At 35.5% G+C, this 21,647-nt stretch overlaps 1 protein-coding gene and 1 pseudogene across 1 annotated transcript; one reads left to right on the forward strand and one right to left on the reverse strand.

Moving 5' to 3' along the window:
- Positions 1-6,246: 6,246 nt before the first annotated feature.
- On the forward strand, positions 6,247-7,961 carry LOC110733770 (annotated as a pseudogene).
- Positions 7,962-8,870: 909 nt separating this feature from the next.
- On the reverse strand, positions 8,871-19,387 carry LOC110733907 (calcium-dependent protein kinase 13-like). The gene is made up of 7 exons (XM_021913983.1): positions 18,380-19,387; positions 16,469-16,612; positions 16,109-16,261; positions 10,986-11,101; positions 10,732-10,899; positions 9,442-9,672; positions 8,871-9,321 (listed from the first exon to the last, which is right to left on the reverse strand). Exons 1-7 carry the CDS (start codon positions 19,017-19,019, stop codon positions 9,172-9,174), a joined length of 1,602 nt encoding a protein of 533 aa, XP_021769675.1. The 5' UTR covers positions 19,020-19,387; the 3' UTR covers positions 8,871-9,171.
- Positions 19,388-21,647: the final 2,260 nt, after the last annotated feature.

The following is a 21,647-nucleotide window of genomic DNA, read 5'->3' on the forward strand; positions in this document are numbered from 1 at the left end:
GCATCATTCAGCGAAGAAACCTGCAAATCAGGATCAAAATTTACACCATGAGGAGGTGCTACATTAGTGGGAAGACCAGGCAGCCACGAGTCAGTCCAAACTCGCATTGCATTTCCATCACCAACCCTCCATTTAAGCCCATCTAATTTAACAACAAGGACGTTGAGCCCCAAAGACACCTCCATGTGTAGCTCGGGTCATGGCCTCGATCAATAAAAGTCTAAAACTGAATCATGCTTGAAATATCTAGCTTCTAAAACCGAGTGAAACAGCGAGTCTTGATTGGTATGTAGACGCCACATTTGTTTTGCCATAAGAGAGTTTGGTTAAAAACCTTTACCATGTCTCTAAAACCCAAACCACCCATAGCCTTCGGTTTACAAAGAGAATCCCAACTATGCCAATGCATCTTTCTATTCATACTGTCCAATCCCCACCAAAATCGAGCCAAAAGTGCATGAATTTCATCAATTAATCCTTCCGGGATACTAAAGATACTCATCATATACGTCGAAATGACTTGGGCAACCACTTTTATTAACATTTCTTTACCGGGCTTTAATAGCAATTTCCCACACCAACCTTGAATTCTATTCCAAATTCTCTCCTTAATGCTTGCAAAAATAACCTTTTTTTCTTTTCCAATTATTGTTGGCAAACCAAGGTATTTCTCATGTTTTCCACTTCCTTTACCCCCAATATATCCACAACTTCTTTGCGACGATTGATTCCCACATTCTTGCTGAACACAACATTTGTTTTATTTAAATTGACCATTTGACCCGACGCTCTTTCATACTTGCTGATTATATCAGCTATCACTGAGCATTCTTCAACATTTTCCTTAGAAAAAAGTAAACTATATATCGTCAACAACAATAAGTGAGAAATTCTAGGAGCATCCCGACAGATTCTAGCCCCGTGAGTTAAGTTCTCCCGAGCTGCTTTTCCAGTAGAGTTGAAATAGCATTTGCAACAATAAGGAAAGATAGGGAGAAATCGGATCACCTTGCCTCAACCATCTCGTAGGAATACGGAAACTGAAATCTTCCCGTTAACCTTAAAAGAGAAATTCACTCTCGACAAACAATCCGAAATCCTCCGAACCCTACTGTCATTGAACCCCATCTTATACATCACCCTCTCTAAAAAAACACCATGCGACCCTGTCATATGCTTTACTCATATCCAGTTTCATCGCAATCTTACCATTATTCCCTTCCCCCTTTCTCTTCATGGCATGAAAAATCTCAAACGCAGTTAAGGCATCATCCGTGATTAATCTTTTTGGAACAAAATCACTCTTATTAATATAGATAATTTTGTCCAAAAAAATTTTCAGTTTATTGGCAAGCTTTTTTTGAGATAATCTTGTAAAGCACATTACAACAACTTACAAACCTAAATTCCGTCATATATTTAGGATTTTTACATTTCAAAATTAAGACCACACAAGTTTCATTCACCACATTCAAATTTTCTAAAGTTCCACCAAGTTTTCACAAAACGAATAATATCACTTCCCACAATATGCCAAACTTTCTGAAAAAAAAAATAAAGTATGTATACCATCGGATCCTAGAGCCATATTCGGGTGTTTGAAAAAGGGCATTTTTAATTTCCTTTCCTGTCGGCTCGGAATTAAGAACATAATTCATCTCCTCTGAGACAACATTTTCGACCCCTTCAATTGCTTGTTCAAACTTGGTCGGGTTATCAGACTTAAATAAGTTGTTGAAATAACGTGCCACAATCCCCTTCAAATCCTTCTTACTGCTTTTCCAATTTCCATTCTCATCAAAAAGCCCATTAATCCAATTAATATGCCTGCGAATGCTAGCTTTTCGGTGGAAATATGTCGTATTTTTATCCCCCATCCCTCATTTCAATCTCCATGCTCTAGCATGCCAATAGGACTCTTCCAACTTATGTAACTCATCCAATTGTCTCACTAACAATGAGCATTCATCAAGCATTGCGGCATCCGGCTCCCTTTCCCGTGCCACTCTCAAATTCTCCTCATTAGCTTTGATGTTCTTCTTTAACTTACTCAAAGTGCGGGCTGCCCAAGAAGAAAGGCTTTCCGCATATTTAGTAAGCCTCATGGCGTCATTAGTTTCCGTGGCATTTGCCCAAGTGTTTGCTACAATTTTCTCACACTCCACATTTGACAACCACAATGCTTCAAACTTAAAAAGTCTTCTTCCCCACCCCTTTCATAATAATTGCTAGCATCCAACAAAATTGGAGCATAATCAGAGTGATAAATTAGAAAATACCTCACCTCGTAAAACGGGAACATCTCACACCATTCCCCATCCGCCAGAAATCTGTCAAGTCTCTCCCTTTAATAATGCGATGTAGTACCACTTTTCCAAGTAAAATTGCTCTCTTTGTAACCCAAGTCCCTCAACCCACAATCATCAATCGTGTTACGAAAAGCATCCATCAACCTCTCACTCCTAGGAACACCACCTTCTTTTTCAGCTTGACATACTATCTTATTAAAATCCCCGAACATTACACATGGGAGAGTACAACCCTCCTTATTTCTGCGTAACATATCCCAAATACGAAATTTTTATTTTCTTATTCCAGCCATCCATACACCCCTACCGCCCTCCAACTAGGAATATTATTATGATCACAAATATCAACAATAAAGTGATGAGTAGAGTAGGGTCTCGTAACTGTTTCATAGCCAACCTTTTCAACAATGTCAAAGGGTCTCTCATCCATTGGTTCACCATTCTTGTGATCAATATGCAAACGTTGAGCATCTAAGGACAACCACACTTTAGATCCCTCTTGCAAATTAGTTCCTTTGCGCATTTGGAGCATTTTGCCCTTTCATTTGCTCTTATCTTTTGAACAATCAAGTACCTCATGATGACACGAGCTAAAACACACATGAGCAACGCCTCCTTTTTGTTCTTTAGGCATAGGTGGACATATAGGAGGTAAGGGATGCAAGGCTAAATGTTTGTCTCCAATAAGAACCGAATAGACATTAGTCTTGCCATTGTGAATAACGTGTCTATCACTTTGCCAAGGTCGTCCAAGAAGCAAAGAACATGCGGTCATTGGCACGGCATCGCACCAAATTTGATCCACATAGTCACCTACTTTAAAACCAATCAAAGCTTGTTTTTTAACCCACACACCATTGTCATCATTAAACCAACTCAATTTGTATGATTGAGGGTGCTTTCTTGTAGGTTATTGAAGCGAATCCACCATAAACAAAGCACAAGCATTAGTACAAGAGCCACTATCAATTATATAAGAGCAAACTTTACCATTAATTAGGAACTTAGAATGGAAAAGATTAGATATTTGCTCATCTTCTTTCTCATCATGCGTGGCTAATAAAGACCTCCTTAAAATCAAGCTCTTAGGTTCATTTTCCGTATAGCAAACCTGTTGATTTTCCCAAAAATAAGAATCTGTGACATCTTGCGATTTGTCTTTAACTAAGGCTTGTTGGTGTTGTTGTTCAAACACATCCAATTCATCCACGTTTTGAGATAAATATGTGTAGTATTCCTCCTTAGTAACAAGCGCCTTGTTTGGACATTGCTTAGCAAGATGTCCCATGCCCTGACACTTAAAAAAAATAATTTGTTTCATCTTTTGATGACTTTGAGGCAAAGAAGATTGCCCTGCTTAAAGTTAGACACAAGTTTGTCAAGATTAGATATGGCATCTAATGAACTAGGAGCAATATCAGAATTTTCGGTTTGCAGTTTAAAAGAAGGGTATGGCTTCTTTTGCTTTTCTAACTTGCAAGCAATCATACAAACATCATCAAAAGTAGTCAAGGGTAGTACTTCGACTTGATTACGTAGAGAAGTATTCAAACTAATCACAAATTTTGCAATCTTTTGTTCCTCTTCATCCTTGCAATCACAAGAATTATAAAGTCTTTCGCATTCTTTGATATAATTACCAACCGACATATATACTTGTGTCAAAGAATTTAATTTCAGAAATAAGTCTTGCTTATAAGATTGTGAAACAAATCGTTTTTTTCATCTTAGCCTTTAAATCTGTCCAAGTAGAGAGTTGTGGCTTACCCTCTTTTTCACGTTTATTTTGCATGGAATCAAACCAAAGGGAAGCATACCTTGTGATCTTGAGGATAGCGTGATTAAAACGTTTGTGATCGTCCAGTTTTTTGTGTGCAAAGATACGTTCCATTCTCCTCTCCCGATCCAAGTATAAGTCCAGATCACCATCACCGTCGAAACTAGGGAAATCAGCAAGCTTTATCTCTTCAAGTGTGTGATTGCGTATGTGCGGAGTTGTTTCACGGTTATGTAGTTCTTGCTGGAGTAATGCAGTACCTTCTTCCAACTTATCCAGCCGAGCATTAATATTCTTGAGCACATCTATCAAAGCCGCAAATTCAGCTTGATTCACCATGTTTAAGTGAATGATTAAACACACAAAACCCATCCAGAAATTGATCGAAAGTACGAGGACCAAAACCCAAACAAAACACCTCGAAAACGTCTGAATTTTTTTTTATGATAATAGCCCTATATGTCTACAATACTCGACTAAAAAATTAGCCAAGTGATCGCAGTTTATTTTTTCCCCAACTGTCAGATTTGATTTGTGACCAGTTGTCAAAAATGAACCCAATTTAATAGCTATGGTCCTCTAAAAATTCTCAAATTTAGCAGGTGAAAACTAGACAAAAAATTACCTAATTTGAAAAAAAAAAAAAAAAAAAAGAATCATCTCAAAAGCTTTAGAAACAAAGGGGAACAAAGTCAATCAATATGACCTATGGAACTGAGGTTTTTGACACGATTTGTCAAACTCACCCTTCGTCAAACAGCAGCCACACCAATTTGATATAGATTTTAATGGATATAACTTTCAATCTCAGTGGAAAGGTTTGGATTCTTGAGCCTCGGTCAAGAAACGCTAAGCAACACGAGCTTAAAACCTAAATTAGGCCAAGAGTACACAAGCACAAGCTTACGTAAAACTTTATATATTTCAATGCAACAAAACTGATTTTATTAAGAGCATCAATGCCATAGGCTACAAATAAGTACTAAGATTCCTAATTACATTAGAAATCCTAGATAAATTAACTAGCCAAATTCCTAAACACATTCCTAATAAAGATAGAATTATTAAAAAGATAAAATTTCCTAAACTTAATCCCTAAACTCAAAAACTAATCAAAATAAATAACAAGATTAAAATAACGGAATAAATCCTAACCGCTTAAAACAAGAAAAACTCTTTCAAGTGAAAGGTAAAAACTTCTAAGCAAAATCTAAAAATAACAATTAAACTACTAAAGATCGAAAGTTCCAAGAGAGGTAAGATTTTCCATTATTATTTCGCATAAATTTGTTCATTACATTAGTAGCTGCCGACGCACCAGTGTCATTTCCTTCACATTCTTTTTGAGTAGGCCTGTTCACGTATCGGATATCCGATCTGAAATGTGATCTTGGATCGGATATCCGAATACTCGGATATCATAAACTGATATCCAAATCCGATCCGAAAATTTCGGATATCCGATATTCGAATATCCAAAATTTTCGGATCTGATGCTTCGGATATCCATTATCCAATATTAAGTAAAATTAATTATAATTACTTTCTAAATTTCACTAATTTTACCGCTTTTTTATCGTTAAGTTGTACAACATATTTTAACAAAATTGTAGTCTTTTTGCAATAAAAATTATCATCAACTATATTAAGAATATTATAATAAGTTAATAATACAGGGTCAATTTTATAAAAACAATTTAAAAATTTTTATATATATTTCATTATTTCAACCTTTATATTTCAGATATCGGATATCCGAAATTTTGAAAATCAATATCCAAATCCGCATCCGATATCCGCTTTTTCGGATCAGATATTCAATGCGAAATAAAAACTCGAATCAGATATCCAAAAATTCGGATCGGTTGCGAATCAGATTATCGGATTTTCGAATTCTTGGATATTTTTGTGCAGGCCTATTTCTGAGCACTCTCTTCCAGCTACCTCCCTTCCCCACAAGCCACAGCATTTACTTGTGTCATATTGAAAATCCCCCTCATCCACTTGCATCCCCTCCACCCCTTATTCACTATGTCCACCCTCACCAAATTAGTTTATTAGTTTGAATCAATATAAATAGTTTAAATCAATATAAATAAATAAATATTTGACGATATAAAAATTGAGTCATTTTTCATATAACTAAATATTATGTAAGCTTCATCATATGCAAGGACTCCAACTTCCGAGCGGCAAATTAAACATTCATTTCATTCATTATTTTCTGAATTATCATGAAACTTATATTATTGTTAGAGCCCTTCAAAATTCTTTCATTCATTTCATTATTATACATCCTCTATAAATTATGACTCAAAAAAAGATCTATTTCTAAAAAAAACTTGCCTCCTTTTCTGCCAAAGCTTCCAATTTTGGGCAATATTCATCAGCTTGGCACTCATCCTCACCGTTCTCTCCAATCGCTGTCCGAGCAATACGGTGAGCTTATGATGCTTCACATTGGCAGTCAGCCAACACTCATTGTCTCGTCAGCTCGAGCAGCTCGAGAGGTACTGATAACCCATGACATAGTTTTTGCTAGTAGGCTTATAACAAAGCGGGCCAACAAGCTTCAATATAGTTTCAAGGATGTAGCTGCAGCACCTTATGGGGAACATTAGAGGCAGACGAGGAGTATATGCGCGTTACACCTCTTGAACAACAACAAGGTTCGTTCTCTGCGCACTGCAAGAGTAGAAGAAACCGCTCTTCTGGTTAAAAAGATAATGCTAGCAGGATCCTCACCTGTGAATTTGAGTGAGATGTTGATGGATTACACCAAGGACGTGCTCGGTAGGCTGGTCATAGAAAGGAAGCTTAGTGGAACAGGGAAGGATGATGGTACTGTCTTCAATAAGCTTGTTAATGAAGTGTAAGGTTACTAGGTGATTTTAACATAGGTGATTTTTTTTCCTTGGCTCGCTTGGATTAGTCGCCTTAATGGGTGGGACTTGAAGGCAGATAAGGTATACAAAGAGTTAGACCAATTTTTTGAAAAGATGATCAGTGAACACCGAGATCAATTAGTTGATGATGATAACAGTGAAAGAGTGAAGGACTTCGTCGATGTTTTACTTAACATTCACGAGGATTCAAATCGTTTTCCCATAGACAGAGATACTGTAAAAGCCATCGTATTGGTAAGTGTTAAGTGTGCATATATGCTTTGATTTATCTAGATATAATGAACTCGCTAAGCATGTTATCCTTATGGCCAGCCTTAATTGTTGGACAACTGACTCTATGAAGTAATCGTGTGTCGTCTAATGCAGAACATGATCATAGCTGGGACAGATACAAGTGCCATCCTACTAGAATGGACAATGTCAGAACTTCTGAGGCATCCTCAGGTTATGCAACAGCTGCTAAATGAAGTTAGAACAATTATGGGAGAAAATGTACATGTAAATGACAGTGATTTGGAGCAAATGAAGTATTTGAAAGCTGTGATCAAGGAGACCCTTCGCCTACATCCTCCAATTCCACTGTTGATATTCCGACAACCAACCCAAGATACAGAAATACTCGGATATGATGTTCCTGCAGGGAGAGCCGTTACCATCAACTGTTGGGCAATCCAAAGAGATCCTATTTCTTGGGATGAACCAGAGAAGTTCAAACCCGAAAGGTTCTTGATTTCTTCAACAGATTTCAGAGGACAAGACTTGCAGTTGATTCCATTTCCAGCAGGAAGAAGGATGTGCCCGGGAATATCCCTTGCCATGGCAAACATCGAGTTCTTATTAGCTAATCTTTTACTTAAGTTCGATTGGACATTGCCGGGTGGTGTAGATGGTGGGACTTTGGACATGAGTGAGCGTTTTGGGATCAATCTGTCCAGGAATACTCTTCTCTTTGCTGTTGCATTGCAATAACTTGTACGAGTACGTAGTATTTAAGGATATATTTCTATGGATGAAAATTTGTTCATTCATTAGCAATTTGACTACAAATTAAGGCCAAATTTAAGCTTCAAGTTCCATAGTTGTGTTCTATTAGATTATCAGAATCCTTGTAATAAATTAGTCTTTCTAGTTTTTGTGCTTAAATCATTTTTTAAACACTAGTAGATTTTATGCCTATCTTTATTACAATAAAAATCCTCAATTGTTTGCTTTGCTTTATAGGTGGTTGATATAAATAACACCAATGCTTGGCGAGTATTTTTGAATTTTTTTTCACAATCTTCTTACTATAATAGCGTTTCATATAGTATATATCTATAACCTGTTCAAATATTTAGAATTTCTATTCAAATAAATATATAATATATATATATATATTTATATATATATATTATATATTTAAAAATTTAATTGATTTTGTCATAATAAACTTACTTAAAAATTTACCCCAGTGAATATTTCAACATACGGTATTTTTTTAAACTACCCCCTCAAACAAATATAAAATTTCCTCCATCTTCAAACCAAAAATAAATGTAAGGCCTTATTTTCTTCACCTTATTTCTAAGACAATGAAATAATTTTTGCTAAACTTACATTATAATATTTATTGAAATTAATTAATTTTACTGATTGAAAATAACTTTTATTAATTCTCTATTATAATCCTTTTTTAAAGTTACTGTTATTTGCTAAACTGCCATTATTTTTACAGAATTGAACTAATATTTACTAAATTGAAATTATTTTTACCGAATAATACTACGTAGATTTTTAAAGTGGAGAGAATAGGGCCTTAGATACTTAAAGGTTTCCCAAAAACAGTTCAAGTTGATTAGGATTATGCTATAGGAGGAGAAAAACAAAAATTAAGAACAGGTAAGAGGATAAAACCCTGATATTTTCTTCACCAAAAACGAATACATTGCTGTAGCAGCAAGAGGAACATGATACATTCGCCGTACCTAAGGCCAAAAAGGCAGTCTTTTCATTAATATTTGACAAGAGATTTTACAAACATAACTCCGATTTGACCTTGCAAGCCAGAAAACACTACTCAATCCAATCAGCAGCCCCCCAAAAATCAATGACATGATTAAAGAAAACAGGTCCAAATATATGCAAAATGACCAAGTATTAGGTCGTGTAGGAGGGGACAAACACAAACCTAAACCTGTTATCACTCGGCTCCCAATTTCAAAGAACCGTCCTTCAAAAGCTTCATGCTTAGGTTGTTAAATCTTCCTCTCGAATAATGCCGAGAGGCCTTTCTCCAGTCAGTTCCAGTTTTCATCATTGCAGCAAACTCATCAAAGCTTATTTTTCCATCCTGCAATTATGAATTTCATATTAGGTATTTCAGATATATTATTGGACATGCAAATAATTAATCAGTCAGAAAGGTATTTCAAAATTTGTGAAATGATTAATCAGTCATAAAGGTCATTACCTTATCTGTGTCAACCTCCTGGAAGATGTCATTGGCAACATTAATGCAATCCTCAACTCCATCTTCCATCAAGGCATTCTGGAGCTCTTCAGGTTCAATATAGCCATCGCCATCCTTGTCAAAGTAGGAGAATGCTTTTCTAAGGTGCTCGTCATTGCCCATTCTCTGTAAATGAAGGGAAACAGCAAGAAATTCTCCATAGTCTAGTGTTCCTTTTCCGAAAGTGTCAACCTGCAGCAATAATAATACATTGCTCAACAAACCATTGACTGACTGGAGATTTATACACATCACCAAAAGAATTCAAAAAGAAGGGTAGAGATGCAATGCGATGAAGAGAGGCAATTTTTTAGCAATATTTTCAACTTCTTACAGCAGGAAGCAGTGATTATCAATTAATTTCATTGTCCCTGATTATGATCTATCTTGCTTCTTAACAACTTAATCCAACTAGGGTTATTTTGGACTAGCCATATTTCCACATAAGGCTAGAGTGCCCTTTAAAGAGTCGAGCCATAGGTGGTTACAACTCCAGTAGCGAGATCTTTACTAGAGAACAGCATTAGAGCCAACCAATCAATATTGAACACAAGAATAGCAGCTTGATCAAACTAGAAACCTACTCTAGTAACCAAATATCTCTCAGCCTCAAGGATCTAATTTTCATCTAAACAATCTTCAAGGGTGATTACCCATAGGCACATTCCATGCCCAATAGAGAGAGGTAGGGAATGAAGAAAAAGAGAGAAAATTCCAGTAAATATTAACACTAAATATTTAAACCTTGCGAGCATATAGATACAGCCTAAGCAAAAGCCAAAAACATTACAAAGTTAGATTCTAATCACCCCATAAAACCCCTTCCAAAAGATTTAATAGCTATACATGTAGCAAAAGATCAATCAAACATCCAAACCTTGTAGTTTTATTATAGTAGACATGTATGCACTATGCAGGAAACAGGTTCATAAATGTTACCCAGCTCCATTCTAAATTTTTTCTAAACTGTGCATTGCATTTCCACAACTATCTACTATCTGAAGGCAAAGATAGTGATCATAAAATACTATAGTTGTTTACACTATTTACATGGCTACAGAGCCCATGTCAACACAAACCAGCTTGTCCAAATCATCTTGCCTCCACTGAGAATTATAAAGTATAAAGGACACATGATCATAAAAGCAAAAGGGAGGATCAATGATGAAACATGGATTCACCTATTTAGGGAATTGGGGGGAAGAGGGAGGGGGGTTGTTGTTAGGGGAAGAGTTTGAGATGAGTGCTTACGGCTTCGATAAGCAGCTGTGCTTCAGACTCTCCAAGCTGGGAGCCATGTTTAAGAAGCCCAACTTTCAGTTCCTCAACAGAAACGATTCCATCCTCATCTGTGTCTATCTTTTTAAACATTTCCTTTATATCTTCAACTTCTTCAGCAGACAAGAACTCGGCAATGGCCTAAAATAGTGTCATTCAAAATGTCAATATCACAACTAAATTCTAGAAATAAAGAATCCAATCAGTCACAGAAGCAGGAAACCAACCCTCAAAGCCTTCCTCTTGAATCTGTTCATCATGGCAAACTGCTCTAGCCTTGATTTTACAACATCTCCAAGGGGTACATTCGGAGCCTTTTTGGCATTTTGTAGCCATGAATGCTCTGCAAAGCAAGGAAATAATATAAACAAAATGAGGATGACATGCATCCAACAAAGATATGCAAGGAACTCATCCAAAGAAGCCAACACAATATACATGCATTGCCTTGCAACACATATAACTCTCACCCCGAGAAAGTCTTTATAATGTACTCCCTCCGTCCCATAATATAGTTCCTGTTTTTCTATTTTGGATACCCAAAATGTTGTTCCTCTTTCTATTTTTGGATAGTATGTAAAGACCATTATACCCTCATTTTTTTTTAACTTCATTCATTGTACTTCCTAAATTACCCTTGCATTTTCCACTTGCCTTGTACTTTTTTCCACTTTCTCTCTTTAACTTCTGTCTATAATTGTAATTTTCACCTTTTTTATGTATTTCATTCACTTTCTCCTCTCTAATTTTTGTCTATAATTGTACTTTTCACCTTTTTTTTATGTACTTCATCCACTTTTGCCTCCCATTTCTAAAATACCGTGAAAAAACACAAACAGGAACTATATATTGGGACGGAGGAGTACTAGTTATTCTCTGAATTAGTTCCAACTTGAAAGAGTAGCACTTTTTTTCTCATTATAATAGCATAGCATATATAAAGTTGTACACAGACAAAGGGAATAATATATAGGCTGTGAGCCAACAAATTAGTCAACAAACTGCCTCATCATTTAGAACATTAAGCAAAATTAAAACTCTCAAATACAATTAAACAAGCCCACTCCACGAGAAACTTGAGAGAAAAATCATAAGCAACCTTAGAGATTCATTATGTTATATATGTGCACCATGTAAAACAGTTCTATAATTTGGTAATTTCATCTTAGCAATCAGGATTTCAGCTTCAAGTGTCATAAGTAAAGCATCAGTTTTTGACGTTAGCTGGTGCAAGGTAGCTGGTTCTTGTTCAATCTACCAATGGTGCCCAAAATTGTTATTTCGAACCACTCAAGGACGAGCCAAAGTCAAAATGGAACAAATTAACTATATTAAGACATTGAATCAACTTATTTGATGGTAGTGGAGCACAAGAATCAAAGTGAGTTGGAAAGAGCTTGCAAGCAAAGACTACAAATATAGCAAGTTAGCAACATAGATTGACTACCCAAACACTCAGTATAGGTTAATCACAGATGGACAGCACTAATCACATAATCAGCTTCTAAGTGAGGGGGGAAAGGGGGAGGGGGGGGGGTGGTTGCAATTATGTAATTCCAATCCTTCTTATCAGCAAAGCTAGCCCACTTCAGTAAACAAGAAGACTTTTCTACATTTAACTTTCGTTGCCAGTTGAAGTGTTAGCTACTCCCGGGTTCTAATACAGTCCTCTTCAAGTAATTGGTCTTTTAAGATTGAATAAGGTCAACAAATAGATTAGTTGTGACAAGACAGTTCATTTAAAAATAAATATGAATTGATATTGGGCGTGCCCCAGTTCCTCTTCTTGGGAAACAGGGAGCGTTTCTCTAATGGCATTTATGAAATTATAAAGCATTGGGATTGTAAAGTAATAATATTATAATGAAAGAAAGTGCTGACTGTAACATTCACTCAAACTGCTGATGTGGACCGGTTTAGACGGTGTGAAATGGTGAATTTACTGCTGTTAACGTCGTTCTTCAACATCCATCCAATTTATCGTTACAACCAATGTTACTCCAACAAACAGGTGCGAATTGCCATTTTTTCCGTCATCATTTTGCTCGCAAACCACCATCACCTTCGTTGCCCCTATCTTCTTCACTCTTCTTTGCCTTTCCGGCGGCTCGCCGCCAAATCCAAACGAAAAACCCTAAAAAAATTGGAGAAATTATGGCATGGTTAACCCTTAAGGGCAAGGTTTGTCTTCCTCTTCCATTGAGGTTGTTCATGCATTCCAATTTCTGTATTAAAGGTTTTGATTTCCTTTAATGGAGGTGAGAGAATGGAGGAAGAAGAAGAACCCATGGATGTTGGTGGCGCAAACGACTTTGCCTTGCATTGATAGTGAGGTGGATAGAGAAAAGGGCGAAGAATCAAGGAAGGAGAGAGAATTTGGTGGTGGTGGTATTTCCATGGAGGAAAGGGGTGCTGGGTTAGGATGAGGAGAGAGGAAATTTGAGGAGAGAGAAAGTGAGGATGTTTGGAGTAATTCCGTGAAGTGAATACCTTACCCCAATTCACCGTTTGTTAACCCCGTTACCCAACTTGACCATGTGATAATTGACAGATATACAGAATGACCAACGTACCCCCAATTTCCAGCGTAAAAATACAAATTTAGCCCCTTGAGATACATTCCATGTTTATCAAGAAGAGAAACTTGGAATTACCCATTGATATTTGCAATTGCATATCTTCCTTGTACTTTTTTTTATACTGGCAATGCATAGTATGAGTTTAGTCTTGCCTAAGGCAGTTTCCAGGTTCTCGTAGATCAACTAGAAGTTTCTAAAACATCAGGCTACCAAGCAGAATAAATCAGCAGAATAGACATTTTAATGGGCATATTTCCAGAACTTGCTCCCACAATGTATTAGAAGCCAAATTACAGTGAGGACTATAATAAGTTAACTAATTCACTACGAGATTAGAAGAGAGGATAAGAGAAACAGAAAAAACCTATACTAATTATTACATAATGCATGGCAGTCTGGCAGATGCGCTACAAGGGTAATGGATTTATTGGAGTACTTCATTATTGTTAAGTAAATACAGCACTCAAAATTCAATTACTTTGGAATAAACCAGGATTATATTTTTCCATGTCTGTCGAAACTGCAACCACTCATAATAATAGCAAAAATCGCATTCTAAATTGCCATGTTATGGTGCCCCAAGGTGGGTAGTAGCAGGTTGAGTCCGTACCACCATAAAACCTATTCTCGACTAAAGGAAAGAGGATAGGATCCACAGAGAATGCTTCAAGAACTAAATTATGCTTCTTTTCAACAGAGTTATAAGAAAGGTAAATCTAGTATTTAAGGCTTGAGAAATTCTGTAACTAGGACTGAAAGGTTTACAGAAGATAAGAGAGCACAGATGAAGTTATGTGGTGAATACACCCAAAATTAATGAGGTAGGGGAGAAGAAAAGAATCAGAAAGCATCAGCAGATGTCTCTCTTCCACCTGCTGAAGAAGGTTCAAGGTTAGTACTAGTTTGAAGCTTTTCAAAATACTTTTTGAAAAAGATTATATCCTGCACCAGGAACATAATTCCTTAATGAGATGTCAATGGAATAGCCTGCACACTAAACAGTACTTTGAAAGGGGCAGGAACAACAATATCCAATCTGCATCAGATGTTCATTACCTTCAGTCCCTTATACCTGTCAAACAATTATTTTTTTGCATACAAAATGTGCCAAGCTTTTAATACCCCATCTAGTACGTTGAGTACTAGGAGTGATTAAGAAAATACTGATATTTCATGGGGCAGTGTATTACAAATTCTATAAGAAGTAAATGACTGGCTTTCTATGAGGATAAAAAGAAGACGAATACAAACGGTTATTGGAGCCGACTCAATAGCTTATGTCTGAGACTAAGACGTTTGCACATGGCTTTCTCCTTTCGGCTAGTGCATGTTTATTTTAGTTCTTCTCTTCCTCTTCCAAATCCATGCTTTTTCTAAATTTTGAATTTATTCAGAGGGGTTTTCAGAACGGTTTTCCCTGATAAGATAATAGCAAAGCCATCTGCCTGTTTCTTTCCATGTCGAATGAGCAAGATATGTGGAAGATTGGTGAATTGGGGTGGGAGGACAGCTCCTTAATCCCTTTTATCACGTCAATCTTCCTTTTAATTAAACAACACACCAAATAGAAGGCTAATTGAGGATGGCCAAGCCCATTCCCAGGATTATACTATTTGCTATTACCCAACCACAAAATTGAAGAGATAAAAGGCCTCAGATTACTAGTTCAAACAAAGTCACCAAATAGCCTAATGGGTTGTCCTAAAATAATAAAAGTCAAAAGGCTTGATCACCCTCCATTATCATAACACAACTGTAATCTGCTTTTAACTAACAATGTAGCTTATGCTAGCAGCTGGAGCGCTGCAAGCAATCCTAAAGAAATAAAATCAAAACAATCACCTGACTTTATTAACATACACCATATGGATAGTACAAAACTTATTGATCCTTTCATTGTATAGAACTTTTCATAGTCCTAACTCCTAAGGTCCTATCTTCAAACAATCTATTCATATTTATGTGCACAAGTTGTCAATAACTACTTTTATAGGTAAGCTTCGTTCTGTATAAATTAGATAATTACAAGGGATAAAGGCCCAAAGGAAAAATACTTAGTGAGACTTTGACACATCTTCCAGTTTTTTTTTAAAAAAAAAAAAAGAAAAAGAAAAAGAAAAGAAAAAAGAAAAAAGAAAAGAGCTTCTTAGTGCATGTGTGTATAAGAAACTTAAAAAGAATTTTAAAATAATAAAATTTCTACTTCCAGAGCTGTTTATAACCTTTAAGTTTTCCAAAGTAAATCCCTGACAAAAGTAGGATCATTATAAGCACAAAAGGATAGAAATACCCTAAATTATGGCCAATATCAACCAAGGCTATTATGGATGGAAGGGTTTGGTAGGAAGGGAAAAAAATAAAAGGAGAGGGATTTATTTTCCATTGCTTGGATAACAAATCATTGTAGAGAGGATTGTTTGCCTTCAATCTTTTATGAACAAAACTTCCTTCTTTCCTACCATCCCATCCCTTCCTGAAGTGTTATACAAACAAGCTGAAAGTATCAATCAGAACTCTCAATAGCATTTTTATTTCTTTAGAAAGGTAATAATGTCTTCAACATATAATTGAAGCTCAGTTTCTAATGCTTTCCATAGTGAATGAAGGTGAGTTCTTAGAATTTGAAGAGAACTTAACAGTCTAGTTTCACATGCATGCAATGTTTTCCAATTTCCAAGTAAGACTTAAAGCAGAAAACAATATTATTGTACAAGAACTAAATGATAATCAAGAATGAAAATTCATGAGAGAAATTCCAGGTATGCAATTACCAAGTACTTGTTTTGCTGTTAGTCTTTTCTTTGGGTCAGGTTCCAACATTTGTCTAACCAAACTCTTTGCACACTCTGAAATGTTAGGCCATGGATCTCGTTTGAAATCTATAGCACCACGTAGAATGGCCTGTGCCACACCTTGCTCAGACTCTGCAAAATGTTCACAACAGTAAATACAAGGTAACAACACAATGGAAAGATCGAGGTCATACAGAAATTTGCAGCTTCCAACATGAAAGATATACAGGGTACATTGATACAACAAAATAACCCGCGGGATTAATATAAAAGCTACAACTTTTATTCAAAACAAAGAAAAGACAGCGATGTAGGGAGACAATAACAAAAGATAACTACCTGCCCAAAATGGAGGAACTCCACACAATAATATATACAGAATAACCCCTGCACTCCATATATCAATTTCAGGACCATAATTTCGCTTGAGCACCTCAGGAGCCATGTAATAGGGACTTCCAACAATTTCAGAGAACCGTTCACCTAAAAAGCATAAGATCATATGGAAAAATGGGCAACGTGATTATTATGATTATAGAATCAAAATCTAGGACTCACAACTAAACAACATTAAACAGGCATTACATGAACGATGATTTGTAATAACAAAGAATTAATAACCAAAACAGATACAAAACGCTACAAATGTGTAATGAACAAAAATTTTAGACATATGTTCAATATATGCCTGCATCTTAATGCTTGTGTAACATTAATGTTCTGTACTAGTGCAGCGTGAGCTTCAATCAGAATGGTATGGTAGCATGGTATATAACATCATAAGCAACATATACTGTTCCAAACTTGAACAAAAGCCACTAACCATTCAACTCAACCATGTAAGAAGGCAACATTTCTGTTTGTCCCTTTTCACTTTGCACAAATATTTCATTTTTGGCATAAAAAATATCAGAGGTATATTATAAGGTCTTACAGTATACAAAGAAAATATCGAGTAGCTGTCCTACTCAAAAAAAATTCATTGAGCTTGTGCAAGAAAAATCCAATTCATGTTATTCTCAGACTCACGAAAAATGGTAGCAAGACCTTATAAACTTTATCAGTAGTTCATGCATAGTTTTTGAATCTTTGATATGTTTTGTTGGATTACAATAAACAAATTTCTCTACAAAACCTTGTTTAAAGGCTGAAAATAATATATGATAGCTTCCAACTTCCTCATCTCAATAATATGAACGGAGATAAGATATGATCAAAAAGATCAGTGATGCCTAATTTGCCATCCCCAGTCAAAAGATGCAAACACGATCAAGGAAAATTGAAATTATTGTGTGGACTACATTTAAACTCAAGGATGGAAATCAGTTCAACAGAATTCTGTTGTGAATTACATTCTCATACCTATCTTGTGTACCAGAACAAACTGTTTTCTGATAACACCCATTCAATGTTAGGTGAAAAAAAAGCCACAGCATATTTTCCAGGTGTAACAAGATCCAATTAGAACATGGTTTGGATATGGGACTATGCAGGATCAATAATATAACACAAAATTAATTCCGCATAATCCATCCATGTAGCGAAAATGAACTTAAAGAGACACAACAAGATGTTTCTCAGAGGCCAGAGGTAATCAAACCATAATACAACGTCTAATGCTTTATTTGACCTCGGTGTTCAATTTTCACCTCCCCTTCAAAGAAAGATATTTGTCATAGGCTATTGATGTAGTAACAAAATACCCATTGAAGTTTAGCACTCTTTCAGTTGAAGTTTAGCACTCTTTCAACCATCATCCTCTATAATTTCATTTTTCAATAGAATCAGTCAGTCTTCAAGTACACAGCACAACAACTCGGTCTCTTAACAACATCAATGGAAAGATTACAAAGATCAATACATAAAACACAGGTTCATTAGCTTATGAAATCAAACATCAGCCACCCACTAGGAAAGATGAAAACTGAGTGACATACATAGCTAACCTGATATAGTCTTAATCCCCAACCTCTTTCCCTCCATAATCCACATATTATGCTTCACACCAAATGTACCTTCCTTAAACCCTTAAATACACTATAAAAACCCCAAATTTCACCAAAAAAATGTGCCAAAGTCCCTTGAATTCAGATGTCATATTACACAATTCTTGACGTGCAATCGAAAACTCCGTATTAACACTAACAAAACAGAACATTCCACTCCAAAGCAGTTAATTATAGCAAAACACAAAAATAGAAAACTACATTTCCATCAATTTTTCCAACCAATTAAAGAAAATCAATATACCTGGCTGAAAGAATATTGAGAGGCCAAAATCAATAGCCTTCAACGGGGAATTCTCTTTCTTGTTAGCAAACAAAAAGTTCTCCGGCTTCAAGTCTCTATGAATAACACCATGCTTATGACAAAGCTGCACCACCTCCACAATCGTTCTAGTCACGGCAGCCGCGGCTCGTTCCGTATAATGCCCCCGAGCAACGATCCGATCGAAAAGCTCGCCGCCTTCGCAAAGCTCCATCACCAAATGCACCGCATTATCATCCTCACAAGCCTCCTTCAACGTCACAATACTCGAACTCTTGGGCAAATGCTTCATAATCGCAACTTCTCTCCTAACATCATCAATGTCCACTGCAGTTCGCAGCTTCCGCTTGGAAATCGACTTACAAGCAAGCAATTCACGCGAACCTCGATCGATACACAAGTAAGTAACGCCGAATTCACCTCGCCCTAACTCTCTATCAACTAAATACCTCTCGTCGATCGATTCTTTAGGAACGTCGGGCAAAACAGTGATCGAAGACGAAGAAGACGACTTCTTGGCGGAAGAATGTAGGTTGTTTTTCTCTCTCCTCTTGTTGTCGGATTGCTTGGATTTTACATCCTCCCTTGCAACAGCAGCCGGAGATCTGCAGCAATTTCCCATGGATTTGGGGCCAGATTTGAAGGAATTTCGAAAATGGAAGGGAGGTAAACCCTAACCCTAATTCACATTATCGGGAAATTGGGGGAATCCATAAACCCTAGATTGTTGCAGAGGAGGGAGAAAGGAGGAAGATAGTAGTGTAGAGTAGTAGTCTGTGAGAAGGGAGGAGTGAAAATGGAGGAGAGAGAAAGTGGAGTGAAGTGATAGTGAGAAAGTGAGTGAGGTGGTAACGGTTCAGAGTTTTCAGATGCTTTTGCTTTCCTCTTTTTGAATTTTTATCTTTCTTTCTTTACCTGTTTTCTCTGTGCAATTTATTAATTTTTTTACCTTTTTTCTATTACAGTATTCCATAATGTAATAATCCGTAAAAAGTATGGATTACAGATTACTATTGTAAGAAGAAAAAAAAAAAAAAAAAACACATTAGGAAACTCACGTTAAAAAATAAAGAAATTCTAATGTGAAATGAGAAAGAACTACTCTGTAGAAAATAAAAGTCAGCCATAGGAGTTGAACACTTGAACTGTAAGCTGTAACAGCTCATGTAGTATTTGTATTTTGTACTCCGTAGTGTGCTTAGTAACGTAGCAGACTAACATAAAGAAAAGGCCCTTAGTTGATCAATGAGTTTATTTCGTATTAGCTAAATGAAGATAAAATACTTGTAACAGTTAAGAAAAAAAAAACCTTACAAGTTAAGGGACAAGGTCAAATATATTAGAATTTCACGGAGTGATAAATATTTTAAATTGTATTCTGTGATTAGTAATTAGTAATTAGATAATATGACAAAAATATTTTATTAGATAACATTCCCTCTTCTTATCTTATATAAATATAAGAAGTATTTTTCATTTTCTAAATTTTTGGGGTTGATTTTGTTGGGGTGAGATGTTTACACCTTAAAAGTGGGGACAAAGAAATATTGATATTTTTGTGTTTTCATGGAGATCTTACACTAAATGAAAAAAATTGGACGACATTGTATTTAAACAAAAATAAACTCGTATAATACAAGTAAAAATAATTAATTGGGCATAGATAATCGGAAAAAATCACCTAGAGACAAGAGCTGAGAGTGGAGAGCATGTTGCAATCATGTCCTTAATCACAAGAGCTTTATCCATATTTTACTACTCTTACTTCTAAATTCTTTTCATTTTATTTTTCTTACAATTCACATGTAAGTTAGGTGCTTTTTTCTAAAATAATTTGGAATTTTGTTTTTTCCTTAATTTTTTGTAAATGCACTTTAATCAGGATGTTTATGACTTTTTAATGCTAGAATAATAGTATGCTTTAAGTAAAAAAAATAATTAGAGGTTAGAGTTATGTAAAATGACACAATGATAATGGTAACTGACTAATTTGAGGCCTATTCTGACCCATATTTGACCCTAATCTGACCCATATTTGACCCAAATAAGAGAGTATCTTGAGTAAACACTTCATCTTATCTCCTATGCTAAATTGTCAATGATGTAGGACAAAGTTCCTTTAAAAATGTTCACAAATCTACAAACATATTGCCAACGAGATATTATTTGATGATTAATTTTAAGATCGAACTTAAGACTAAAGTACATGTTGAATAAAATAATTCTGTGACTAGGTTGGATTAGGGTGGGTTAGGTTTTAAATATGTAGATAGACATTTCAATGTTAGCTTATTAGCTATATGTTGTGGCTTATTCAAAAATAAAGGTATCGCACACCTCATTTGTAATCTTGAAATTAAAAATTCTTTATCATTTCTACATTAGGATGGCAATAGTAAAAAAAAAATATATGTGTTATATTTATCATGTCCACCCTCTTTAAATAAATGGATGATTAGTATTTATATACTACTTGTGACTAATATTTTATGATTTTAATTATTATGTGGGTGTATAGGATTGATAATGCCTTTCCAACGCATAACGTTATCAACTTTAAATTCTATATTTCTATCTAATGAGTATAGATGTTCTTATTAATTAGTTTGTATTTGTCTTCGTCTTGTAAAATTATTGTAGATCGATTTTACGGTGACTTTATTAATTTATCTCCACACTGAATTGAACTTAGGTTTACCATCATACTTCAATGTGTAATGTATCAATGACCTTAGTACCGCGCACCAACACATGGTGTAAATAGTGATTGGTCATATAGTGCAACTTAGTAATATAATCAACATTATTTTACCCCATTATTATTCTTCATCCTTGTGTTTTAGAACTTGGGTTTTCCTTTGCCACTAGACGTCTAGACATGCACAATTAACAGTTTTATAGGAGCAAAATTATGAAGATTCTTGACATTGTATAATTTGATAATGCTTGTAAGAAGTAAAGTAAACAAAGTATAAAACTAAGAAGAAAAGACAAAGAAGAAGGCAACATAATAAGAATGAATGAATAACTCTATAACTCTAATACTTGTATAGTAGTATTAAACAAACAATGAACCATGACAAAGTAAAGAAGATGAATAAGCTAAGTCATGTGTTGTCTCTAAATTAGCGACCAAGATAAAAGAAAAAACTAGCTAAATGTCAATCTTTCAATTCTTGTTCATTTTTACAACCTAAAAAGTGGAATTCATGTATTATGATGGTAATTGGCTGTGTGTTTTTTGTTGCAA

Source organism: Chenopodium quinoa, unplaced genomic scaffold (genome assembly GCF_001683475.1).
Source record: "Chenopodium quinoa cultivar QQ74 unplaced genomic scaffold, ASM168347v1, whole genome shotgun sequence".
Classification (NCBI taxonomy): domain Eukaryota; kingdom Viridiplantae; phylum Streptophyta; class Magnoliopsida; order Caryophyllales; family Amaranthaceae; genus Chenopodium; species Chenopodium quinoa.

Bases quoted from the DNA above. Each gene is read 5' to 3' on its own strand.
- LOC110733907 (XM_021913983.1), bottom strand. From the start codon at position 19,019: ATGGGAAATTGCTGCAGATCTCCGGCTGCTGTTGCAAGGGAGGATGTA. The intron at 11,102-16,108 runs GTAATTGCATAC...CTTGCTTTGCAG, and splicing joins AACAGCAAAACAAGTACTTG to AGCATTCATGGCTACAAAAT. The intron at 9,673-10,731 runs GTAAGCACTCAT...TTATTGCTGCAG, and splicing joins CACAGCTGCTTATCGAAGCC to GTTGACACTTTCGGAAAAGG.